Source organism: Dipodomys merriami, unplaced genomic scaffold, assembly GCF_024711535.1.
Source record: "Dipodomys merriami isolate MVZ:Mamm:240054 unplaced genomic scaffold, mDipMer1.0.p SCAF_33, whole genome shotgun sequence".
Lineage (NCBI taxonomy): Eukaryota > Metazoa > Chordata > Mammalia > Rodentia > Heteromyidae > Dipodomys > Dipodomys merriami.
Window position 1 is genome coordinate 14,764,360 of NW_027204826.1, and position 27,161 is coordinate 14,791,520.

General features: G+C 48.8%; 1 protein-coding gene across 2 annotated transcripts in view; it reads right to left on the reverse strand.

Annotated features, from left to right (window-relative positions):
- Positions 1-6,445: 6,445 nt before the first annotated feature.
- Slco3a1 (solute carrier organic anion transporter family member 3A1) overlaps positions 6,446-27,161 on the reverse strand; it is a 125,864-nt gene continuing 105,148 nt past the window's right edge. The window contains exons 8-11 of one of the 2 annotated variants that reach the window (XM_070043188.1): positions 25,073-25,248; positions 23,104-23,168; positions 14,196-14,438; positions 6,446-7,112 (exon numbers count right to left, since the gene is read on the reverse strand). In XM_070043188.1, coding sequence (XP_069899289.1) covers positions 7,030-7,112; positions 14,196-14,438; positions 23,104-23,168; positions 25,073-25,248 — 567 coding nt within the window. In that variant the 3' untranslated portion in view covers positions 6,446-7,029. Of the gene's footprint in view, positions 7,113-11,794; positions 14,439-23,103; positions 23,169-25,072; positions 25,249-27,161 lie in introns of those variants that run through there. The other variant, XM_070043187.1, reaches the window with a different exon arrangement.

The following is a 27,161-nucleotide window of genomic DNA, read 5'->3' on the forward strand; positions in this document are numbered from 1 at the left end:
GGCTAGGGGGCCTGTCCACCACCTGAGCCACATTTCCGGCTCTGGCTTTTCAAGTAGAGTCTTAGGCTTTTACCCCTTTCCACCACCTCTCCATGTCCTGGCCCAGGGACCCTGTGTGAGCTGGGCACCTCTCTGAAGCGGGGAGTTATCAAGACAGAGCACCAATGATGGATCATAGAAAAACCTTGGGAAGCTGGTCATCCTATGTATAATAGGTAACTAGTCCAGAGTGGCTCACCTGAGTTAGACTAAAGGGAGATGGACAGCCACCGGACTTCCTCAGTTCTTCTCCACAGCATCTGAACCATCCTGGAAGGACACTACCATCTATCTTCATCTATGCATCTATCTGTCTGTCTGTCTACCTGTCTACCTACCTACCTACATGCCTACCTACCTACTTACCTACCTACCTACCTACCTACTTACCTACCTACCTATCCATTTATCTGTCTGTCTATCGATCTCTATCTACTGGATAGGCTCTTCTTCTGTATTAGCCTTCTGTCTCTACCTTCTGAGTCCTGGAATTATGCCTGGCACATGACTTTCTATTTTTAAAAAGAAAACGACGACATAGAAGTCTTTCTAATGGAGTCTCCATTTCAGATAAACATTGAGAAAGACCATTTAGTTGCCTTTCCTAATGTTGAAGTTGGTAGCAGTGTGGGCACACAGCACTTTTAGTCTAATTGGGTTGGATAATTAATGCGTGTGTGCATGTGTATATGTGTGTGTGTGCCTTCCCTAAAGATACATTTTAGTGCAACTTGAAATTGTCAGAGCTATGCATGTCCTGGACTCTAAGGGCAGTGGTTATTAAAATCATCCATTTATACTTCTGAAATAGCTTTGGGTGGAAATTTCCTTTTTATGCGTGAAAGTGAAGGAGTGATTGAAATGCTCTTTCAGGCCGGAAGCAGCTTTGCTGTCCTCTGTGGTGGCCATGTTGGTATCGATGGATCTATATTTTTCTTCGTGCGAAGTGTGGAGAGCTACTGGGGAGGACAGCTTTTCTCTTTGGAATTATTCCAGTGGTAAAATAAAGTTTTATGGTTTTCTTATCTCTACTTCACAGAAGTATTTCAAGTACCTAAGACAGTCGCCAATGTAACCTGCCACCCAAACTCATCAATGAAGACCTGGGTAAGAATATGTGTAACCGACAGATACCAATTACCTAGAGAATCAGTGGTCACACAGAGATTTGCAAATGAAATCTCAGAGCCATGTTCATAACTGTACGAATAATTAAAGGCTTGAAAAATCACCGTAAGGAAGACAGAAAACTCGTTTATGACCCAGGGTTCCTAAACCTGGACCCTAAGAGGCTTTACAAGTTTGTTTTGAATTTATGAGAAATTGAGAATTTGGAGGTTCCATTTTTTTTGGGGGGTCCGGTCGTAGGGCCTGAACTCTGGGCCTGGGCACTGTCCCTCAGCTCTTCAGCTCAGGCTAGCACTCTACCACTTGAGCCACAGCGCCACTTCCGGCTTTTTTCTTTTTGCTTATGTGGTGCTGAGGAATCGAACCCAGGGCCTCATGCATGCAAAGCAAGCGCTCTACCACTGAGCCACCTTCCCAGCCCATGGAAGTTCCATTTTTAAGGCCCATAATGATGACTATATTCTTGGTTAGCATAAGGGAAAGCATTATTTAAATTTGTGAAATGGCCCCTTACATCCCATCTAAAATTAAATTATCTTGATATATTATCAAGATAAAATATTTGCTGTATTTTTTTTAAAGAAAAGGACAAAATAGTCTAATATATTTTTGTATGAAGATCAATTGGCTTAGTGTGGTTTATAAACCATTCTAGCTAACCAGAGGTACATGGTGTTGGTACGAGTTATATGCATGCTGATTTGGGGGGAAAGAATATATAATCTGAATTCAGAGGACAAGTGTTACAAAGATGAAACAAACAAAAAAACAAGGGGCTGGGAAGGTGGCTCAGTGGTGGAGTGTTTGCCTTACATGCATAGGGCCCCGGGTTTGATTCCTCAGCACCACATAAACAGAAAAAGCCGGAAGTGGTGCTGTGGCTCAAGTGGTAGAGCACTAGCCTTGAACTGAAGAGCTAAGGGACAGCACCCAGGCTCAGAGTTCAAGCCCCATGACCAACCAGAAAACCAAAAACAATAAAAGGATCCAGCTTGGAGAAGCATTTCTAAAATACCTGTGGGGACTACATTTCCTTTATTAATCACATCAGCCACTGGCCATCACTGTTCCCATTTAATCACATGTATCGGCCAATGGGCAGCTTTGCTTCTTCTGCGTGTTATTTAGTGGGTGTAAATCATGAAGGCTTATCATTGCCCTGAGAGAGAAAATTGCTCTTAGGATTATTTACCCCTACAAGGGGTAGCCCCGTTAGACCTTTAACTCCCTGTCGGATGGATGGGGAAATAGGAGCCAATGTGTTTTCTCCGTGCTGAGTAGAAGAGGAGGTTGGTTGATGCTTTCTGGAGGTTGTTCTAGGGAGGGAGTTTTCCCTACCTTTCCCCCTGACCTTGATGGCTGACCTTGACGGCTGTGTCTCCCTGGGTGCTTCGGGAGGTGAAATGAAGAGGTACCTTTGTAAGGAATTTGATCCATGGCTTGGCTAATAGTTGTCCCTGCCCCGTCTCCATGACATTCTACATCCCCGGTTACCCGGATTCTCCTCAGATGCCTGGACCCCTGGCTGGTTCTCACAGCAGGACTGAAGGCTGTACATTCAGAGGAAATGAGAACTCTGACCTGGGGGTCGTGTGTCATGCGTCATGTGCAGAGCCGCCTCTGCGCCAGGCTCTCTGCTGTCACCCGGACCCCAGGGGGGCTCTGCTCCCTGCATTCCCGCCACGCTCGCGTCTCTACCATTCAACGGGGACACCGGTGCACACAGCTCTTACCAGATCTTTCATAGGATGTGGAGAGTCACTTAAATCAATCAAACAAACAAATCTAGATAGTAAGATTATGTTTTTTCTCCCTTCTTTATTCATCTCTATGACTTGTGTCATTGTGCTGTTTCCGTACATTCACAATATACTTTGATAAAATTCATCTCCATGAGGAGGAGGAGGAAGAGGACGAGGATGATGATGATGATGGTGATGATGATGATGAGATTGCTACCACCAATGATGCTGCCTGTTGTGGGGCTTGAACTCAGGGCCTAGGTGTTGTCCCTTAGCATTTTTACTTAAGAATGGTATTCTACCACTTGAGTCACAGCTCTGTGTCCTGTTTATTTTGTGTGTGTGTGTGTATGTGGGGGTTTATTGGCTATAAGAGTCTCCAGCCCAGGCTGGCTTTGAACTATGATCCTCAGGTCTTAGCCTCTGGAATAGCTGAGATTACAGATGTGAACCATGGTGCCCAGCTTCTATTACTCTTTCTCGAGGGGAGAATCTCTTTAAATCACTCCACAGGCTCTTAGAGAATCCAGGGACCCTTGCCAGGTCCTGGACCAATACTTTGTTGAGGTATGAGAAAAAACAAAAGTTACCATCTGAATGCTAGAACATAGCCATCTCTTTTCCTTCCTTCCTTCCTTCCTTCCTTCTTTCCTTCCTTCCTTCCTTTCCTTCTTTCCGTTGTTCCTTCCCTCTCTTCCTTCCTATCCTCTCCCTCCCTTCCTCCTTTTCTCCTTCCCTCCCTCCTTCCATCCTTCCTTCCCATCCTCTTTTCCTTCCTTCTTCCTCCTCCTCCTCTCTCCAGAATTGATCCACTGATACTCTCCGATCTCTCAAAAGCCATGTTTCCTAGGCACATTTGTACTGTAAATAAGCCCTGTTTTACAGGGACAGCGTCTTCTGCAATACGAAGCTCCTTGTCAATGCGTGAGCTCCTGGCAGAACAATGTCTCATCACTTGCAAAATATTAGAAGATCCAGGTCAGGCTCTTCTCAGAAACCATAGCAGATGCTGTTGTGTTCTCTTTTTTTGTAATTTTCATTGTTGTTGTTGAGAACTGATTTTTTTTAAAAATCATAAAACAAGAGTGATCTGAAGGTGCAGTAACTCTCGGAAGAATGAGCTTGAAGAGGGCTGGTCCGGCACCTGGGGCTGAAGGGTGCTGGGTGTTAGGAGCGGAGCTGTGAAGCATGGAGGGGGGGTGCTTCTGTCTGCCTTGTTGGGAAGGCCCTCCTGCTGTGTGAGTGTAAAGGTGCTCAGGCTCGAGTCACTTCAAGAAGTCTCTGGGAAAAGGTCTGGACCTGTCCCACGGCGGGTGCAGGTCCCCAGACCAGGGAGTGTTTTCTGTGTTGTTCTTGCGCAAATCACTGCCTTTCTTACGTTGCCTTGCAATTTTCTTATGAGGGGCAGAGAAGCCAAATTCTGGAAGACCCGTAGTAGCCTTCCTTGACCATCTCCTTGGGCAGGTTCATAGATGGTTCCATTAAGTATGTTAATATCTATCTTCTAGCTGGAAATAGGAAAGTTAAGATACATTAAGAAAAAAAGCCAGTCTCTGCTGTGAATCCACTGCAGACATTTCGCCTGTGTTATAGAAGCAATTCTATAGTAGTAGCTCCTTAAGTAAAAAGAAAAGAAAAAAAAAACACCACTTATTGAAAAATGGACCAGTCAACGTTAAGAGCCTGCTCTTGTCTTCTTGGATGAAACACTTCTTCTCCACAGGATGAAACTGGAGGCTGGGGTGAGATTGGATTTTCAGATCTGGCTCAAGATGCTCGACTCTGGTGGCTGGCCCGTGGTGGCTGATGGGCCTGGGGGAAAGAGATGATATCTGGGGTCTAATCTAAGCCATCTGTTCTTCCCCAGTTAGTTAAACAACCTGTGTGAAGAGATCCCTTGTGAACGATTAACTGCCAAAGGATGAATGTCTTGCCTCCACATTAGAAATAGTATTTCCTTGGAGAGGCTGCGATTAAGTGGAGGGAAGGTGAAGGAAAAGGAACTAGACTGTAGATAAGGGTGGATTTGGGTTTCCAAATGCACAGACATCTTAAGCCCTTCTGTTCACTGTCTTCATCTGAATTTCTCTTCCTCTGTTTTCATCTCCTGGGAGAAACCACTAACCTTTTACACTGCTTCAGCATCTTCTAGTGGCAGGACAGAGAGTGTTGAAATTGCATTTACTTGGGACTTTTGTGCCGGAGAAAATTAATCATGTTGCTTTGCAAAATAAATAAGTAAACAAATAATCACCTAAATAACAGAGCCAAGCTTAGAAAGAAGAAAAGAACAGAGCCCCCAAAGTTCTCACTGGGCTGTAACTAGTACTTAAAGAAGGTCAAGCCTGCTGTTTCCTGAATGCTGAAATCCCAGAGCAAAAAGACAAAGCAGAGCTAGAAGAGAGGCAGCTTTCAAACAAGACTGGCTTGATCAGCTTTGATTTGGGGTGAGCATAAATGCAAAGGATGACCAGTCTGGAGAGGGTTAAGATCCAGGCTAGAACACAGGGTGAGGAAGATGTGCTGGTTACCAGGATTGGCTCCCACAAAGGTTGTGGGGGCATCCTAGGTACTTGACCCGTAAGACAGAGCGCACATATGGCCTGCGACACTGGTCCCCAGAACTCCGATCTGGCTACCGAATAATGCAGTGTCTTCTGTAAGGTGGAGGTGAGTGGTGAGATTAACTGGACCAACCTGTCCAGAGGAGGTAGGAGACCGTCCGCTGAGCAAATAAGGATGTGGGGGTGAGACCAGCCAATCAGCAAGTGACCTGTCAGGATACTAGCCAATCAGGAAGAGACCTGTCAGGGTACCAGCCAATCAGGAAGAGACCTGTCAGGGTACCAGAAAGCTGTGGGAACGTCATCCCTAGCTTGTGTGTGTGTGAGGTGGGAGGTGGGGGGAGAGGTCAGGTGACCCAGAGAAAAGGAGGCTGATGCTGTAGCTGTTGCTAAGGAATGAGACTGAAGCCAGAGACCCCCTCCCCTTAGGGTCCAGGGTGGGGTCCCAGGCTTCTTGAGCCTCCTCCATATGGATAAAGGACATCACACCCTGTCCTAGCGACATCCAAGCAACAAGCCACTCTGTGCTTCCTGGGTTTTTCAGAAACGGGATGATCTAAAGGAATGCGTGATGGTGTTGGGTGCAGGATCCCCTGAGGCAGTGCATGCTGGGTGCTGTCCAATTCCAACCCCAGGTGGAGGAGACCACACAGGCTGACACTCTGTGCCCTGGGTGCCGACTGGGCGCCTTTGCCTGTGATCGCACTGACACGATGGTGGTAGAAAGCAAGTGTCCATATGTTCATTTTCTAAGAGAATAAAGCTGGGACTCGGAAAAGATCACTCGATCAACAACACCACGAGGAGTTGAACTCAGATCTGTTCCAGACTCCAAAGCCTGGGTTCTTTGGAATATCCCAGAATCCACCTAGAACACACACAGCCAGAAACAGTCCTTGGCTAGGATCATTTACCCAGAGACCCCGAGAGAGAAAGAGAGAGAGAGAGAGAGAGACAACAAAGATTACGGAATTAAAATAGCGCTTTTAATAGAATTTTCAGCGAGTGTACAGTATGTACTTTATATCATATATTTCTAAACTGCTCATCTGGAAAATAAGAAGCTGCCAAAATACAGAATACCGCACTCAGAGTCTCCTGAGTCTGTATTCCTTCTCATCTAGTCTGTGAAACAGGGATTGTTCTTTTATCTTTTTACCCCCTCCTAGTTAAATTCAGCCTTGGCTGGTTTCTTTGGAACCGCTGGAGCCCTCGGTGAAGGAAAGCAACGTCAAGAAGAGGTTTCAGAAAGCATCATCAGTGAGCCATCCCCCACCCAAGCCAGAGGATGGAGAGGGAGGGAGATGGGCACACCAGGCCAGCGTTGATTCTTTAGCAACCAAGGGAGGAGGAATGCCCCCTCTCTGGGGCGACTGGTGGCCACAGATCACCTCCTTGGTCCTTGTCACAGGCCTGTGCTTTGGGGCCTCAAAGGAGCGTACAGTCCAACAATCCCACGGGACCCCTTAATTCTGGGGCAGGCCAGGGCACACTAAGTCAGGCCCGCTCGGTCTGTGGGTGGCTGGCGGGCTGTTCTCTGCCGGAAGTGGAGCCCCTCAGCTTTTCCCAAAGGACGCTTCTGAAGGTGACTGGGACTCAGGGCACGTTTTCTCAGCCTCAATGTCTTGGTACTCTGTGCCTAAAGGGGGGAGGAAGGGAAGAAGAAGAGCCAAGAGGAAAACGAGATCGGTCTTTTCTTGCGTGTCCTGCTTTCTGGTTACGTTTTCTAGCATATCCTGGCGTTCCAGCGAACCGGTTAAGTCAGAGCTTGGTGTTCAAACACCCAGGTGCTGGCATGTACTCCGTGTTGCCCCAAGGGACCACGTGGCAAGCCCCAGGATCTTTACCAGTGACAGGAATTTCTGAGTTTGTTAACCTATGTATCTGTACTGCCACCCAAGTACAGATTCCTTTGTGGTCATGAACTTAGCTTTGTGTCACATAAGTCATCAGTAACAAACCATGTCCTAGGATCCGTAAGGGTCACTTTGCAGTCTAGTAAAGAGTAGTCAGAGCCAGGCACTGGGGGCTCACGCCTGTCATCCCTAGCTACTCAGGAGGCTGAGATCTGAGGTTGTGGTTTGAAGCCAGCTAGGGCACAAAAAGGTCCATGAGACTCTCTTTTCTCCAATAAGCTACTCAGAAAAAGCTGAAAGTGGAGCTGTGGCTCAAGTGGTAGAGTACTGGCCTTGAGAAAAACAATCTCAGGGACAGCATCCTGGTACTGAGTTCAAACCCCAGGACTGGCACACACATATGCATGCATGCGCGCGCGCACGCACACACACACACACACACACACACACACACACACACACACACACACACACACACACACACACACACACACACACACACACACACACACACACACACACACACACACACACACACACACACACACACACACACACACACACACACACACACACTGTGACTGACACCACAATATCACACTTTCTCTTCCAGCATTCTGGACCAGTGTAGTTCTCATTCAGCTATGTGGTCACTGTACGCTGTCAGAAGCTATTTGCAAAACGCGGTTTTAAAACCTATCTCACACTTCTAGAAAAAGGATGTTGTGGCTCCATTTAAAAAGTATTAAGGGCTGGGAAGGTGGCTCAGGGGTAGAGCGCTTGCCTTGCATGCATGAGACCCTGGGTTTGATTCCTCAGTACCACCTAAGCAGAAAAAGCCAGAAGTGGTCCTGTGGTTCAAGTGGTAGAGCACTAGCCTTGAGCTGAAGGACAGCGCCCAGGCCCAGAGTTCAAGCCCCATGACTGACTGACAATAAATAAACGGTATTAAATATCCAACTTGTCCCTGTGGAGATCCGTGAACCATGGAGGTCTTTGCTGGCTGTGCCCTGTAGCTTTCATCACAACTTCTGTACACGTATCTGTCCACTCTAAGCTGGAGATATGCAGAGTGAGAGTGTGGAAATGTTTCTTTGAAGCTAAGACTTGGCACCCGCAGGAGGAAACCGCGGGTTCCTCCTCCGCTTTGGCGAGGCTCGGTCTCTTAAGAGTCTTGGGGAAGACTCTGCTGGGAGATTTGAAGCGAGGAGAGGGAAATATGGAACAGAAGTGAAAAGGCTTCTTGTTTAGAAGAACAAGTGAGATCGAGATGATGGCTATCCAGGAAGCTTCTGGTATGGCCAACGGTGAAGATGGAGTTTTAAGGATCTCTACTGTTCAGTGATTAATTAATTATAACTAAATAAAAGGAACAGTCGCAAAATGGCCAGAACCTCCCACCTGCAGGATGTCAAAGCTCCTGGACAATTTGCTACACATTCCCCTTTGATCAAAGCAGATCATCATCATTATCATCATCACCATCATCATTTGCACCTTGTGTTGGGGGAAAAAAATCCAACACTGATGATCAGCATCAACAGCTGATGGTCAATTTGAGTCATTACTGAAAGACATAGTTAAGTCTGGAATTGGGAAGAGAGTAAGTCTGGAACTGAGACGAAGACACAGACAACGAGTGTTGGAAAAACCTCAGTGTGAGAAGACTGCTGATCCCCAGCTGAGCTCCGAATGTACCACGCACGAGGGTCCATCCTCCCGCCCGGGGTACTGTGGACCGGCCAGGGGACACCCTTCCGGTCCCTGGATGCTTAGAGAGCATGTTCAGAACGCATTGCCTCTCACTTGCCCAATCCAAGAGCAACACAGGAAGGACAGACGTCCCCCGGCTGCAGCTGATGTCCTGCTCTGTTGGGTTTATGTGAGGTCCCTGGATGCCATCTGGGCAGAGACTTCCTGAGAGTCCTTCAAGGAGGGGGCCTGGGCCCTTCTCATGCTCCCTGGTGGGAAGGGACACTCAGTAGGTGGTCATAGACCTGAGCTTCACTCACTGGGTGTTTTACTCCCAGCTCTGCCAGTTGTGTAAGCCTTCCAAGACTACTTTTTCCTCCCTCCCCTTCTATAAGCTAATACACGAGATAGGCTCTGTTCAGCGGTAGCTCCGAATAAGTACTTGACAAATGTTAGCTACAAGGGTCGGTGGCTCACACCTGTCATCCTATTTACTCAGGAGGCCGAGATCTAGGGATTGCAGGGCAAAGCCAGGCTTGGCAGGAAAGTCTGTGAGACTCTTATCTCCAACAAAGGAAAACGGTGGTGCTGTGGCTCAAGTGGTAGAGGGTTAGACTTGAACAAAAAGAAGTTCATGGACAGTGCCCAGGCTCTGAGTTCAAGCCCTAGGACTGGCCAAACAAAAAAAAAGAAAAGAAAAGGCTACTATTAGTTTCTATTATTAGTGTTTATGACTCATTCTGCCTGGCAAATTGGTTAGCTTTAGATGGCCAGTGTTTTACTTAGATGAGGAGGAAGGAAGATTAAATGTTTTCTTTAGCATCTGGAGTCACTCTTCTTTTCCTAGGTCCTGCATTTCTCCCCTAAGTATCCATTTTGATCGGGCAAAGAAAGAATGGATGATCATGTTAGATGAATGGCCAAGTGTGAGAGATAGAAAGGATGCACTCTATAGTTCACATTCTCTCCAGCACACAACAGAAATACGGTTCCTTTCGATCATAAAAACCTAAGGAAAAAGGTACTTACCTCCTTCGAAATGAATGAGACATTGGAAATTGATGAGATCTCTGAACTAGACTCTCCTGGGCAAGATCACTAGCATAGACATCAACTCTCAGACCTTGTGGGAAAATGGCTCAGCCAGTGGCAGAATTTGGGGTGACTCCATGCTGGGATGGGAGTTCCCCAAACGCTTCAGGCCCCAGCCTGCTCTTGGGAGGCCGGCATGCCATGGTCCCCTTCCATGCACTGAGGGTGGCCTTATATCAAGTTTTATTGGCAGTCGGCTCACTTGTTTGCTTAGTTAGTACCTAGGGCTGATTTCTAGGTTACAACCACAAGGTTCAGTGGTTTGGATGGAGATGAATGGCCTATACGGCCTGAAGCGTTTATTGGCTGAGCAACATCCCAGATCCCCGCTGTTCTCCAGCTCTCTTGCTAGGTCACTTTCTCTGAAGCCTTCCTGGTCCACAGCCCTGTACTGAACTGAACCATCCATCACCATGCAACAGGCCTTGCAAGCTAGACCCATCCAGGATCCTCACGTTCATTAACTGGTTTGACTGGTGTGCGGGTCTGTCCAGCTTGTTGAACTCTGAGCTCTTGGAGCCCAGGGGCCATGTTGGGTGTCTTTTGCCTTTGCACCCAGTTGAGCAATGAATCAGGACACACAATACCTTCTCGAAGGAAGTCAGCCCTGTCCTGCTGGTGTCTGAGGCGTGGGAGCTCTTGTCTGTGGCTGAGGCATCACAGATTCTTGAGGGACAAGATCATCTTTGTCTCTCTGAATTTTCTGATGTCGCCAGTGTGGTGATCGAGCAACTCTGGTTGGCTGAGGGGCCTTACAAAGTCTAAGGAGGGGTGTGTGTGTGTGTCAGTGTGTGTCAGTGCAAGAGACCTGCCAGTGAGTCTTCTGATTGGCTCCTGGGCAGCCCATGGGCTCCTAGGAAACCAGGTCATTGAGCAGGGAGGTGGGTGGAGCTTCGTGTCATGGAGCCTGGGTAGGGTGTGGTGAATGAGGAATGCAGGATAGAAGGGGGGAGGAAGGAGAGGGGAGGAAGCTGCATTTGGATTCCAAATGAATTTCCTAGAGCCATCTTAGTTTTGCTCTTTGGGGAAACTCCGTGCCTCCTGGGTGTGTGACTGGGACTCTAACCTAAAGCTGAAAGAGAAATAGATCATGGTTGAGAAATAATCAAGTATGTCTGAGTTCCGGCCAGATAGCTGGCTCTCCCAAGATATTTAAACCATCGGGTAAGAACAGCAAAAGGTAGCAAGTACTCTTTGTATTTTGGACTAAGAGACCACATGCCTTGGTTTCTCTGTTCATCTAAACCAACCCAACCACCATGAGCCACAGAACATAGTCTGACTCCGACCAATGGAAACACAGGGTTTCCTTTTGCCTTGGTCTTCTGCCATGTTCATTTCTACACTGGATGTGTATTGCTTCATATTGCTGAGTAGTGTTTTTAGAACGACATGGAGCTTAGGAGAAAAAAAATAGCACAGGAGTTGGCAGGTCTGGCTAGAAGTACGCTTCTGCCTGCTCCGGAGACATTAAGTAATTCTGCCAAACAATTCCTTAGAAGCCCTGGGCTTCTCAAGTATGTTTCTGGTTAAGTGCTAATAACTGATGGGGGGGGGGGGGCTGGTGAGACTGTGAAGGGATCCACCCCCCTTTCTGAGGTGAGTCCACAGGGAATGTGGGCGTCTGAGGACCTTCCTAGTTAGGAGGAGGAAAATAAGGAGACAGGTCTTTCACTTAAGCTGAAGGAAGAAAACATATTTACTTCATATGGAAGTAATATTCGTTTAAAAAAAACCCAAAACAACATCCCAAACCCCCAAACCCCTCTTGGTCTGTATATAGGAATGAGACCTTTTCACCTCTTGTTGGGCATGTCTAACTTGGAAGGGGAACTCCATTTTCTAGGTTTACCCCGGCCCTTCCTGCTTTGCTTTGTGTAAGTCCAAGGCTGAGCTTACACCTTTTTACTCAAGAAACAAACCAAACCCTACTCGAAAGCACACGGAGAGCCCAGGGGTTAGATCTAGCTCTGGATATACAATGTTCTTTGTAGCCCAAAGGCAAAAGGAGAACTAGACTGGATTCACTGTTCCGTAATACCTGAGAGAAATTAAAAACCTCCAAGAGGTTGTAGGGCGCCTGGAGCCATACTGCCCCAGGGGGACTTTAACTGGGCAGTCCACCATCGGCTCCCAGTAAACCTGAACCCTGGATTTGGTTTTCCTTTCTCCACCTTCTAACATCTTTTTTTTTTTTTTCATTCAGCCTAAAAAAGAAGGGAGGGGGGAAAATTCCAAGATACAAAGAGTTTAAAAATTCTGTTTTCTTTCTTTCTCTTTTTCTTCAAAGCAGATAGTCCCATGAAACAAACACTAGGATAGCTAGGGCTTTTGATACGTTGTTTACCGATTCTGCAGGGGTACAGAACATTCTAGAAGAACACAGTGACCTATGAAACAGTGCATCGACAAAAACAAAAGGAAAACAAAACCTGTACGGGAAGGGGGTCCACACCTGCAGAGCATCGGAGCATCGGTACCTGATGATGTGGTTGGTACACCGTGTTTGCCCTGGACTAGCTATGGGAACCGCGCACTCTTTCGGTTGGTCTTTCTCGATGCTTTCTTTATACTGTCCCCCAGAAATGCGGTTACCCCTCCACGCAAAACCACATCTAAACGCAGCTCCTTTTCCACAGAATGTGCAAGGAAAGACCTAAAAGGGCTGCGTGGCCGAGATCACACAATCATGGCCGGGGGACCAGAGGCCGACTTGCAATTCATCATTCTATCCCATCTTGTCTCTTCTCTTAAAGGCAGGCTGCATAGAAACTCTTTTTATTTCCTTTTGGGAAGCATTTTTCTCCCCCCTCTTCTCCTGGTCACACATGATCTACACTTGTTTTGCAGAGTATTCAAATGAGGATAAAAATGTGAAAAATGGCAATCGATGAATTGCATCCCTGGAATCACATGATCATCTTTTTGGTGTTTTTTTTTTTTGTGTTGTTGTTGTTTTGTCTTAAAGGAGGAACGTAAAAGCAACCAGCATAAGGAATCCTGCAGGGTGTGGAGCTGTGTTAGTGGTGGAAGGGTTAACATAGACAGCAGTAGTTAAAAATAGGATTAGAAGATTATTCACACAACAGTTTGAAATTCGTCCGCATTGGATTGGTTTTCTTTCTCTTTTTTTTTTTGGAAAAAAATGGAAAAATGTTTGGCAAATGTAAGCAAATGAGTTGGGCTATGTGGGGGCTCACCGGCTCTGAGGGGGGTCAGTCATAGCCAGGTGAGACCAGCCGCTTCCTGAGTCACGCTGGGGGAGGCTGGGGGTGGGGCGCAGCCCTCCACCTTGAACATGAACATGGAGCTGGTGAGAGGCCGACCACAGGACTCACGGTTGGCATGGCCTAGAGAACTCTGGGTCCTTGAATGCCCCAGGCAGACTGGGCAGGGAGGAACCCCTCTACCCAGCGCCCCGTATTGCCAGAGTAACGAGGAGCGAAGCCTTGACACCCCTGGTTCTGCAAACCCCCGCTGCCCTGTGGAGGGAGAGGCTGGCGGGAAGGTGTGCTACAGGAGTTCCCGCCCGCCAACGCTCTCAGTTTGAACGTGTGTGTGTGTGTGTGTGTGTGTACAGACAGAACATCACTGTTCCCTGATTTTGGCAGTGTGAGTAGCCCGCAGTTGTCCCCAACCTGACCATTTGGGGGGGGGCAGACTCGGGGACTCAGCGGGGGTGAGGATCCGCTGTGATCATCCCTTTCTCTTGCTCTTTTTTTTTTTTTTCCCCTGAACCCTGTCTAATCTTGAGAAGGACCAGGCTCTGTGTGTGTGTGTGTGTGTGTGTGTGTGTGTGTGTGTGTGTGTGTGTGTGCCGTGTGACTTCGTCTCTGTGTGTATTGAATTTATTATTTTTTTGTACACTTTTTTTTCTTTTTTCTTTTTTTAAGAAAAAAAGGACCCTTGGATTTCCTAGTACAGCGCTCACCCCTCCCGGAGTCACTATAAAACGGATTCCATGTTCTCGCACCATTCATGGTCTTCCAGGTTGTAGATAAACTTTGTCCTATGTGCCGGGTGCACCGGCCCAGCGTCCCTCCCCAGGTTGTCTAGGGTCAGGGTAGAGGCAAAGAACTCACTGGTGCTCAGCCCGCCCTCGTGGTTGAGGATGTAGCGTTTATAGTTTCTCCTCAGGCACTGCCAGGAGGTGGTGTAGAGGATGAAGGCGAAGGACTTGAGCGCGATGGCGATGCTCACGTACAGGTATCTGTAGACCACGTTGTCGTAGAGGACGCAGGCCCCTTGCTCCCCACAGAACGTGCTCCAGAAAAGGCAGGTAGAGTCGATGCCGGCCCCGAAGATCAGCGGTGGGGGGATGAAGCCTGCAAAAGGGAAAAGAAGATTCTGGGTTCTGGCTCAAGCGGCAGGTGGCGGGCCGAGCTGTGATAGAGGACCCCCAGGGGGAGTGTGTAGAGCCAGCCCCCCGCGGCTCTGTAGCTCTGAGGTTCAAACACACACCAAGAGTTCGAATCCCTGCTCTGCCCCTTACTACCCAGACTAGTTGTTATCTGTGCCTGGCTTATGCCAATTCATCTTTATGGAGATCACATCTGTGGTAAGCATGTGTGCCCCATGCCTGGCACACAGAAAACACCAGAGAGGGGGCAGCTGGTGTCTCGGACCACAGAGTCTGCGAAGGGAAGTCCTTCCTGTAGTACCAGCGTCTCGCAGGTGTGGGACAAGAGATTGCTTCTTCCATGGGCTTCCAGGCTACGTATGGAAGAACTAGGAACCAGAAGTTGAATGTGAATACGTTCTATCACCGTGTATATAGTATATGAATATATACATATGCAGGTTAGTGGTTGAATGGCATCTCATTTACATTTACCTATATAAGCTGCACGATATGCAAATGTATGCAAATGATACAACCACACACAACAATATGAATATGCAAATGAGTCGTATGTAAATGTCCATGCATTTGCATGATCTGCAAATGTAAACTAGAAATGCTATAGAATATATAAATTATACAAACATAAATGACATATAAATTATATAAATACAAATGCTATCTATAAATCATATAAATATAGAAGATATATAATATATATTATATAAACATAAATGCTATAGAAGTGCTATAAATGTACTTGATATATATCACTTATATACATGTAAATGATGTGTATGTTTGCATAACTTACATAGCACATATACTATGTAAGTTGAGAACACACACAACCTTTGTGCATCATGGTAGTGGGCACATGGCCTCTGGTAGGTAAAGGCCTGAGTTCAAGCCTTGGTTCCGTGTCTAGCTGGTTTAGTGTACACACAGGCCGTGCTCCTGATCTTAATTTATACCTTACCTTGTCCTTGAGCAAGTAGCTGTGATAACATGCCCGTATCATAAAGTTAAATAGCATGCAGGATGTATTTGCTTATCGTTATGATGGTGACACCGAGGCTTGGCTGGGTGAGAAGGATTTTAATACAGTGTAAGTACTCTCACTTAAAAGAAGTGTGGGACAGGCGCACGCCTACTGCCCACTTCCCCTCGAAACAGGGCACTGGTGAGAATACGTTCCATGTCGAGCTGGGAACCACTTTTTAAAGCTGTGGTGGTAGCCGGGTGCCGGTGGCTCACGCCTGTCATCCTAGTTATTCCAGAGCCTGAGACCTGAGGATGGTGGTTGGAAGCTAGCCCAGGCAGGCAGATCCCAGACAATCTTATCTGCAATTAATCAACAAAAATCTGGAACTGAAGGTGGCTTGAGCACCAGTGTGAATTGTGAACAACAGCAGCAAAAACAAACGAAAAACCCAGCAAGGAGCTCAAGACCCTGAGTTCAAGTTCCAGGACTGGAAGAAAAACAACAGCAAAATTCCCAGATGATTTTGGATGGTGTGGGGGAGTCTCATTGTGCTGTAGGAGAAAGGGAGGAAACACGAATACAGATATGTTCCAGAAAACAAGAAACCAAAGCCTAGCACCCAAGGGGACCAGAGCATGGGGCCAGCCGCCCTCAGTGCAGAGAGCCTGGATGGGGGGGGGCATTGTAGGAACCAGATGGGATGATCTTGGACGACCTTGGATGCCAGGCTGGTACTCTGGGTGTGGCATGCTCTCTCCACGGTCCGAGCTTTGCTTTATTTATTCCTGTGCAGGTCTTGGGGCTTGAGCTTGGGGCCTGGGTGCTACCTCTGAGCTTTTTTTTTATTTTTCAAATTTGGTGCTCTACCACTTGAGCCACAGTTCCGCTTCCAGTTTTCTGGTGGTTCATTGGAGCTAAGAGTCTCATGGACTTTCCTGCCTGGGCTGGCTTTGAACCACAAGCCTCAGGTCTTAGCCTGAGTAGCTAGGATGACAGGTGTGAGCCACGGGCGCCTGGCTCTAAGAACACGAAGGAGGTAGTGAGCATGTGGATGAGATGCACCCTCAGCCCACAAGGATACATCTATCCACAAAACCACACGTTTGGGGGACCACAGACCTCTGAAATCCACCCATGGTGACCAGAAGAGGCAGAGTAAGACATCAGAGGTGCGCCACACTCTCTCCTGGCTGTCAGGAAGGGGGAGGGGGGAGGGAGGGGAAGGGAGGCCGCACTTCCTCCTCTCCTGATGCCTAGAACAGGCTCTGGGCTCTGTTCTCATCCCAGTGCTCATGAGCTTGATAGAGCTCCAAGCATTTAGAACTTTCTGGTCCTGCCCCCCTCCCCTGCCCCCCCCCCCCCAGATTCCTCCCAGTGCACAACCTAATCACTCAACGTCCCAAGCACTGTGACTTAAGAAACTCTAAGCTCAACGTCACTGCGCCTCTTTTCTGTGCGGGCCAGGGGACTTGCAGAATGGAACCTTCCAGGCTGCCCAGATGCTGGGCACCTCAACCCTCCCTCCCACATCCACCACAGCCACTGAGCTACCTTCCTGGCATCCAGTGATCGGCAGATAGAAAGGCCAGGACAGAGAGGACCCACACCATATGGGAAGCAAGTTCTGCTGCGGGAGGAACTGAGAGGTGTGCTATGTATGCCCTGAGTTTGGTGAATCGTGTTGTATTTTAAGCACAGAGGACCTTTGGGATGTAACAGAGCCACTTGTTCAAGCCAAGATAGCCCCTCTAAAGTGCCCATGTATAGCTCTTTCACATAGCTGTGCCTGAGGGTTTTTATAGTATGTGTTGTTGACAGCAGGGCATGCTTCTGTGTGAGAGAGCCCCGCTTCATTTAGTCTTTTGTCAAGTTCTACTCTCCAAAGCTTGTGAGGAGCTAGAAAAAGCCTTCAAGTGGCTAGAAATTAGAAAGCGAAGTGTCTTAGGTTGTTGTCAGATTTTGTTTTTAGTATTTGTGGTGGAGATGAGCTTATAACGTTATGAGTTCAAAACTGTAGGGTCATTCAATCCCTCAGTTTCTTCTTCTTTCAAATAGGACTAGAGCCAGGCACTGGTATCTCACACCTGTAATCCTAGCTACTCAGGGGGTTGACATCTGAGGACTGTGGTTCAAAGACAGCCTGGGTAGGAAAGTCTGAGACTCTTTTTTTTTGGGGGGGGGGTCCGGTCCTGGGGCCTGAACTCTGGGCCTGGGCGCTGTCCCTCAGCTCTTCAGCTCAAGGCTAGCACTCTACCACTTGAGCCACACTGCCAACTTCTAGCTTTTTCTGCTTATGTGGTGCTGAGGAATCGAACCCAGGGCCTCATGCATGCAAGGCAAGTGCTCTACCACTGAGCCACCTTCCCAGCCCACAAGTCTGAGACTCTTATCTCCACTAAACTACCAAAAAACAAACAAACAAACAATCTACACCCAAACAAAAAACAACAACAAACCTCCCAAACAGCCAGAGGTGGTGCTGTGGCTCAAGTGGTAGAGTGCTAGCCTTGAGTAAAAGAAGCTCAGGGACGGTGCTCAGGCCCTGAGTTCAAGTCCCAGTACTGGCACATACACAGACACACACACTGAAGCTAGAGCACCTATTTGGTCAAGGGGCATAAAATACTACAAATGAGGTATCTGTATTTGTCCTGTAGAGACTGTCACAATGTTCATGTTATATCACTGTGTGCTCAGGGCCGAGGTTTAAAGTCTAGGTTGAGTACCTTAACTATAGAACCTTTGTGGTTAAAGTCTAGGTTGAGTACCTTAACTATAGAACCTTTGTGGTTAAAGTCTAGGTTGAGTACCTTAACTATAGAACCTTTGTTGAGCTTGCTGATTAAGGGAAACTATTGGCTTTCTTTTCTGCCAGACCCATCTTTTCCTTTTCATCAACTTACAATTGTTTCCTCCAGGGGGAAATGGCGTTAGCTACCAGACTTTACATTCTAGGTGTGGAAAGGATATGAAAGATGACAATCTCACCGGATTGTCATGAGGACAGTGATGAACTCTGCCATTCTCAGACTCATCCAGTCAGTACGAGTCTTGTTCATTTATCACTCACCACCAACAAAAGCCCAAGTCATCACCACCAAGAGACTGGTCCCCCAGACCAACGGGAAATTTCTAGACAATGACAGTTAGCCTAGTTCATTGATGGCCCCTCACCCCCACAGGGTCATGACCCTACATCCATTATAAATCCTTTTCATGACACCGTAACTGTCTTTATTTACATATATAGAAATGGAGCGGCTGCTTTTGGTCCTAAAGTTTTTTTTTTTTTTTTTTTTTTTTTTGTCGGTCGTGGGGCTTGAACTCTGGGCTTGGGCACTGTCCCTCAGCTCTTCAGCTCAAGGCGAGCGCTCTACCACTTGAGCTACAGCGCCACTTCCTGGTCCTAAAGTTTGAGAGCTCAGAAACTTAAAGCCAACAGTTCCCTTACCTTCTAATTCAATGTGATGATTTTTTTCCCCACCAAATTCTTATCAGGGATTTCCAGGGTGACAGAGGTGTTTTTTTTTTTTTTTTTTTTTTTTTTTAAATTTACCTTTCTGTTAAGCTTGTGCAAGCTTGGTTTCCGAGCATGAACGCACACACACACAGACATACACACATACACACAGAGGGAGTTCTCATTTCTGCAAAAGATAGAGCCCTCCCTTCTACATGGTGCTTAGTGCTCAGAGAAGGCTGGGAACCTTATAGATTGGTGTGTGTGTGCGTGTGTGTGTGTGTGTGTGTGTGTGTGTGTGTGTGTAAGTTCTCTTGGCATCTAGCAGAATGCCCTGAGCGGTATTGGCAGATACTTGTCAGCATGGAGAGACACTGAGTTCTCAGTTGTCCTCGTCACCTTATTGACAGCTAGGGAGCTCAGCTCTCTCCCGATGCATCAGCTGATGGAAGACGCTAGCGATGGCGGAGTTGCATTCTGGGCTCCAACTTTGCCACTTTGAGAAAGGAGGGAAAATTCATAATTTTACAGAACCTCAGTCTCACGGGTTACCAATAATTACCAAAAATAATCATGGAGCAGCAAGGTCCCCCTTACATGAGGAAGAAGGACCAAATACCAAGAGCAAGTAGGTAGAAGGAGGAAATAAGGCCAGAGCCAGTGCTGGCTTGTGACGCTCCCCCATGGGAAATTCAAACAAGAAACCAGGAAGGAACAGCCAATCCGCACAGCCCGTGGAAAGGCAAATAGCCAATCAGCATAATCCCCAGTAACTCCTAAGGACCCTAACCCTCTACCAGGGCTGCCCTTCTCAGTTGCCCGCTGTTTTATCTAGCAGCTTGCCAAGATGCCTTTGCTTTTCCTCCTCGGTCCTCGACCCACTGCTATGAAACCCGTGGCAGTGGTCGCAAGGATGCTTTCTTGCAGTCTTGCTGTTTCTGTTGGGATTCAACGAGATGCCCTTGGAGGGGTGTCACCATCTGGGTTTTCTTCCTAAATCCCTCTGGCTAAATGAAAACGTGTCCTTCCTGGAAATCCCTGACTCTCTACGGGGCCCAAGTCTGCACAGAGGCCACATCCTAAAAGCAAGTCAGTTTGGGGGATCATCGGGCCCCTGCAGAAGCAAAGCCACGTGGGTAGGGTGTGCATCCTCCCTCTTTTAGGCTCTTCGGTACCTAAGGAGGGATGGGGTCGTATTTCCTTAGAACCTGGCTGTCTGAATGTTCTTCCTGATTTCGGCAAGCATCGTCAGTTCATCCCTGGGTGTCTCCCTGGCTGAGCATAGGGGTGAAGCTAGCGATAATGGAGCCCCCTGTATTAGTTGAGTCTAGGTGTAGGCTCAGTGCTCTGTGCCACTCTGGGGAATATTAAAAGGATTCTCTTACTGCACCACTGTTTAAGGCAATTGCTGCTGTTTTTCCTGAAATCTATTAACAGAGATGAAAACCTCAGGGCCTGGTATGTGTACAATCTTGGCTATTTCATTCACAAGCATGGTTGGGGAAAAAAAAAAGCAGGGCCTATTTCTATTCTTTGGTCTAAATTTAAAAAGTGAATGGAAAGCCTTTTTTTTTTTTTTTTAAAGAAAAGTCAACCCACATTCCTTTATGAGACCAAATAGGAGCTGGACATATCTTTTCCATTTCCATTTAAAAAGATGACCTCAGTTACCTGCTAAGACTTGCATTTAGCCAGGTGGAGGACAGGGACGACTCCAGCGGCCTCCGTTCCAGGGCAGCATGGTGAGCAGGTGTATTCTCCTGCTGGGAGCCCCAAATGAGTCTCTGCTTCAGCAAGGTCTGGAAAGAGTCTGGGCCACGGAGGTGTCTCCCAGGGACGGAAAGTCTAACGAGTTCTCCTGTAGCTCCTCCTTTCTCATTCTACTCCTGAGCCCCTTATTAAAGTGAGACAGGCCTCAGAGCTGAAATAACCTGCGAAAGATGACCCTACTACATGGTCATGGCGCAGATGTACGGCACTCCCAAGGAGCGACGTCCCATGTGTGTGTGTGCGTGTGCGTGTGTGTGTGCGTGTGCGTGTGTATGTCCCCTGAGCTTTCCTGCTCAAGGCTAGCTCTCTACCACTTGAGCCACAGCTCTACTTCTGGCTTATTTTGTTTTTCCTTTTTCTTTTTGGTGGTTCATTGGAGATAAGAGTCTCACGGACTTTCCTGCCCGGGCTGGCTTGGAACTGTGATCCTCAGATCTCAGCCTCCTGAGCAGCTAGGATGACAGGCGTGAGCCACCGGGTGCCTGTGTGGAGGCTTGCTGGGGGCCCCAAACAAGCCATAGCTTCTGCTCCCCTTCCCCCCACCCCTGCAGGCCTTTCTCCTCGTAAGTCCCTCCTCCTGTCTGGCTCATAGCTCTTCCTCATTCTCTAGGTCTTAGGTCAGACATTGTCACACTCGGTCCAAGCTGGCTGCCTGTGTGCCCCCCCCCCCCCCCCCGGTTCCTGTCCAATAAGCAGATTCCGTGACAGTCTCATCATTCCCCACTGTATCCCCATTGGCCACGCAGGGAGCAGCACGAAGGTCGTGGGATCTGATTTATCCCTGGCCCTTCATTAGTGGGAAGGCCGTTCATCTCCTTGGGTGCTGTATGAAACAGAACGAGGCCAGGTGCCAAGACTGCCCGGCTGGGCAGCTTTTCATGGAAAGGTGAAGCGGTGTCGTCTCCCTCTGGAGGAGGGTTCTTCCAAATGGATGGATCTGTGACCCATAAGGGGTCATGAAATCCATTGAGGGGGTCACGGCTGCTGTGGAACCCCGTGGCCTAGAACGGCAGCTAGAAGGACGCGCCCTGCCTATCACAGGTCTTCCCTCACGCGAGGCTTTGTTTCTGCTACCGTGTGTGTGTATATGCAGATGTGTCCCAGGCCACAGTACAGAGCTCACCTCTCGATCTGCGTTACAGACACAGAAGGGGAAAGACGCTGCTCCAGCAAATGCCTGTTGGATTTTCCTAGAGCCAACAGGACGATCCAATGCTGCCGTGGGACACATCCCTCTGAATCTTCTGATTTCAGAGATAGCTTGCATTTTTTGTTTTCATTTCATGCTATTCAAAATGGCACTGGGGGCTGGGAAAGTGGCTCAGTGGTAGAGTGCTTGCCTTGCATGCATGAGGCCCTGGGTTCGATTCCTCAGCACCACATAAGCAGAAAAAGCTGGAAATGGTGCTGTGGCTCAAGTGGTAGAGGGCTAGCCTTGAGCTGAAGAGCTGAGGGACAGTGCCCAGGCCCAGAGTTCAGGCACCATGACTGGCAAAAAAAAAAAAAAAGGCACTGTTTGAATTCAGGCTCTTTAGGCAGGTGCTCTAGTGTCTGAGACATGCCCCTAGCCACCCCCACCCCTTTTTTTCCCTTTTAGTTTTCATATAGGTCCCAGGACTGGCCTTGGATCGTGATTCTACATTTATGTAACTAGAATCACAGGTGTGCCCTACCATGCCCAGTTTGTTTGTTGAGATGGGGGGTGGGGTGGTCTGAGTTTAAACTCCAATACTGTTACAAGGCAACCAGGATGACAGCTCCCCTAGTATTCAAAATTAGAACATCTCAACCTAGGCCTTTTCAATGCAAGTTCAGAAAGCAGCACTGTGGCCTAACAAGAGGGGGGGGCACACGTGACTTGAGGAGCCCCACGCCCGGATGGCCTGTCTTTCCCCGGCTGGAAACGCATGGTAAATGCATGAAATCGCGTTGGAATAAGCTACAGGACGCCACAGTGGTGTTCTGAGCGCCAGCCTGCCGCAGGCAGCGGCGTGAGTAAAGCGTGGTGCGTTCCTGAGGGCCGAGTTACAGCGCCGACACGTTCTCCCTCTGGTACCAAAAGGAGGGATGCGAATTCAGGGCGGCCCAAAGACAAGAGGTAGAGCGCTAGTGAACGTTGTGGAAGTCAAGGAATGCCACAGTGTAAACTGAGAACAAATCTGCATACGGTTTCCCTCGCTTACCAATATTAACCATCAGAGAGAGAGGGGGGGAGTGAGAGAGAGAGAGAGAGAGAGAGAGGGAGAGAGAGGGAGAGAGAGAGAGAGAGGGAGAGGGAGAGGGAGAGGGAGAGGGAGGGATGGAGGGAATACTCTCCAAGCCTAGTACTCACCTCATACAATGTCTCCAAGTCATTATGGAAGGAATAAAGATACAATGCATACAAGACGTATAATACGTACCCACAATACGTACAATGCGTACAATACATACCCAACAAACGGAGGAGGAGAAACAGAACTCCCAGGGCGTAAGACTTGAGCTCAGGGCTGACTGTCCTACGTGAAAGACATGAAGGGGAGGAGGGGGCAGGAGAAGAAAATCGTTATCATTTACACCAACAGCCCCAGAGTCAGTTGCCACTCTACCTCTGAGCTCTCCTTTAGGAAACAACAAATCCTAGCACTTTACTTCCCTGCCTAAATCCTCCAGCAGAACCAACACACTGTAACTGTGATGCCAAGGTAAGGTGAGGAACTTAATCACGCTTGGAATAGCCAGAGCTGTCTGACCTTGTCACTCGGTCATGATGTGCACATTTCCATGTCATGGTTTGGTTGTGGCGAGGCCCTGACTCACGGGGGCAGGGCTCCGGCCTGCGCAGACTCTTAAAGTCATTCCTCCGTGACCCGGAAGGAAAGGCCAGCGTTGCACACCAGGCCCGGGCACACACCTTCCATTATGCTTAGGCCGCTTTGTGAACTCCATCAGACTTTGCCATGTGTTGATGATGTCCCACTTGGACATCAGGGCCGTGGCTCACAGCCCAGGGTCTCTGGCTGTGGCACATGCTGTCCCATGGACACGGCTCTTCAACTGGAACCCCATCAGCTCCCTTGGTCTCGGTTTACCCCGGACAGACCCTCGGGATGAGCCTATCACACATTTTCTAGAACATTTTCGTTGCATCGTTTTGAGGGGAAGCGTGCCAGGAGGGGCGGGATTGGAAAATAACTGACTCTAGGCTGATGGGATCAATGCTCAAATCTAGTGCTCGACCACTTGAGCCGCAGCTTCCCTTCTGACTTTCTGGTTGGTTGGTTGGAGATCAGAGTCTCATAGACTTTCTGGCCTGGGCTGGCTTTGAACAGCGATCCTCAGCTCTCAGCCTCCTGAGTAGCTAGGATGACAGGCGTGAGCCACTGGTGCCTGACTACCCTCTCTTTTAGTGACTCTTACAGTGTAATGAGTATACCTGGTGCTTGCCTGCTCCCCTGGAGGTGTAAGGACTAATGTAGGTTGCTGGTGGCGGTGACTTGACCCCTAGCTGTGTGTGTGGCTCACAGTATGTTTTGAATGAACGCACAGGCAGGTGGATGGCTGGCCCGAAGCCTCCTGCTGACCCAGGGAGGCCCCACTGACAGTTCGAGCAGAGGAGTAGGGAGAGAGCTGACCCACATGCATGGGTGCTTCTGGTCGGCTTGGGTTGGAATTTTCTAGATTTACTTCCCCAACTTGCAAAGCAGAAAATGGCAGATTTGCGACTGTGCCCTTAAGAGTTCTGTACAATCACAAGGCCTGGCTCAGGGCCCGTCAGTACTTCTGGTGCTTAGTACTTCCTGTATGCAGTACTTCTGGTAATTAGTACTTCCTGTACCCTGGTACTTCTGGTATTTAGTACTTCCTGTACACCAGTACTTCCAGTAATGGCTCTGCCATTCCTACCAAACACTGAGCGTGTAGGAAGAGAGGAGCTGACACTGAGCAGCTGGAGATACACAGGGACAGACAAGGACAAGGACAGGGAATGGCAGAATTTGGGGGGGGGGTTGGGCTAGCTCTAATGACCTGTTGCTACCGGACACTGGCCAGCCATGAGCCCTGTGGTGCAGTAACCCTCGAACCTTGCTAGTTTGTCCGGGGGGGGGGGGGGTGGGGGTCTGACCGGGTCACAGACCTAAGCAGGAGGCAGACAGGGTCCGTCATGGCACCTCAAGAACAGATTTCAAACCAAGTCTGGTCGGGGGTGGGGTGGGCGGGTCTTGGTTGATCCAATGCCGCGTGCATTGACTTCTTGTCCCTCCCGAAAGGAAGATCAAGGCGGAATCCTCTCCAAAGTCACCTTGGGAGGCCCCTCAGTCTCTTCCCTGCCTGCCCACTGCCTCTCGTGAGATCCCATCGCGCCTGCCGTGTGGTTCCCGGGGTGTGTGGGGGGGGGGAGGGGTGCATGCCCGCTCCTTACCGGATGAGGATGATGACGGAGGGCGTCTGGGCCATGGCGCCGATCATACTGCAGATACACATCACGCACAGGAAGGTGAGGAAGGCCTCCTGGCACCCGGGGCTGGGGCACTTCCCTGGGACCACAGTGGCGTTCTCGGAGGGGACGGTGGTGAGGCACGCACAGCCTGTGAGGTTCTGGAAGGCAAATGGCCTTTTAACATGGGGTGTGAGTGTGTGTGTGAGTGTGTGTGTGTGTGTGTGTGTGTGTGTGTGTGTGTGTGTGTGTTCGTTCCTCTACTCAGCATTCCACTAAAGCTGTCCTAACCTAATGATGCATCTGATGGCATTCCATTAATCAGGCCTTGAAAAGACAAAACAAAACAAGTTTAAGCCTGCTGCAACCAGCAGAGGGCTGGGTTTCCTGTCTCCTGGGTGTTTCCATTCTCCGGAATCCCTCCAGAAACCTGTGCTCTCCCCCCCGCCCCCCCCCCCCCCCAATGAGAGAGGGAGTCGCACTTCCACAATATGATAAAAACATTGCCAAATGCACATTGTAATTACTTGCCAATTTGTCTTCTCTTTATGCAGTTCTAATTACGCTGAAGTGTATTACGAGAAGGAAATGAGGGAACCCACATTGGGTTTCTGGGTCCGTGCCAGGTGAGAAACAATGGCTGCATGCATGCATGGTGTCACAGGTAAAATCCTGGTGCCGGGCGGGGGGGGGGGCAGAGGGACAGTGTCCCAGAGGGTAGGAGATTTCAAGAGATTTCCAGAGCTTAGAGCAAGCTCACGAGGAGCACAGCGAAAGCCTGGGCTACTCTTATTAATAGATGATCAGAAGAGGAGAGAAAAGCCGCTGGCTTGCATTTGATCTTCTGAGGGGTTCTGGCCCGGCTGTCTCCCCCCCCCCCCCCCGTTCCCAAGCGCCAACCTCGCTCACTTGCTCGCTTGCTCTAGAGGGATATTCTGACAGCACAGGCAAGAGGAGAGAGCTGGAAGGGGCGGTGCCCAGTGCCAAGCCAATTACAGTTCCATCATAACAGGGCAGAGACCTTTAACGAATGGAAAGTAAAAGCGACACTGGGAAGGATGTGTGGCTTTCCTTTGCAGCCTCATCGGGCTGTGGGGACCTGCCCAGGTAGAGTCTCCAGAGGGCTTTTCTGTTTCTCCTCTTCTCCCTCCCTCGCTCCCTCCTTTCTCCATAGAACATACAGGTGAAGGGATCTCGAAGTCGATCAAGGATCTTACTAGAAAGACCGAAACTGTTGAATTTATGACAGGAGAAAGAACAGGGAAAACACAGAACAAAATCAGTCCCCCTGGACAGCCACTTCCTGAATGGAACTTGGCAAATGGGAGCCAGGATTGACAAGTGGGATCAAGTTAAGCTAAACTGCGCCTGCCAAGCGAAGCAAACGGTGCCAACGCCCCAAGGGCAGCCTATAGGACGGGAGGAAATCGCTAAGCTATACATTTTGACCAGAGACTAATAACCAAGATATACAGGCGCTCAGAGAGAGAGAGAGAGAAAGAGAGAGGGAGGCCCTATAAACTCTCAAAGAATCAACAGCCCAACTAAGAAATGGCCAAATGAGCCAAACCCAAACTTTTTGAAAGAAAAGGCACTGAGAAATGTGCATGGAATCATCTCACCCAGATCTTCACCTGCCTTGTAGAGGAGGGAGAATACACGGTAAGATGCTCCCAGGACCACAGTTCTTGTTAACCACACAGAGGGCATGACACGCATCTCCTCGTGACAAACCACCATCAGACCCCAAACGTTGGCCCCGGTGGGTCTGAGGAACTCTGGGTGGGCACCACTGGGCCACTTGAAAAGCTTTAAGAAAGCACAGACGTGCTGGGCGCTGGTGGCTCAGGCCTGTCATCCTAGCTGCTCAGGAGGCTGAGATCTGAGGACTGAGGTTCCCGGGAAGGGCAGTCCTCATGAGACTTATCGCCGATGAACCACCAGAAAACCGGAAGTGGCGCTGTGGCTCAAAGTGGTGGAGTGCTCACCTTGAGCAGAAGAGCTCAGGGAGAGGCCCAGGCCATGAGTTCAAGCCCCATGACTGACCAAAACAAAACCCCCAAAACAAAAAGCA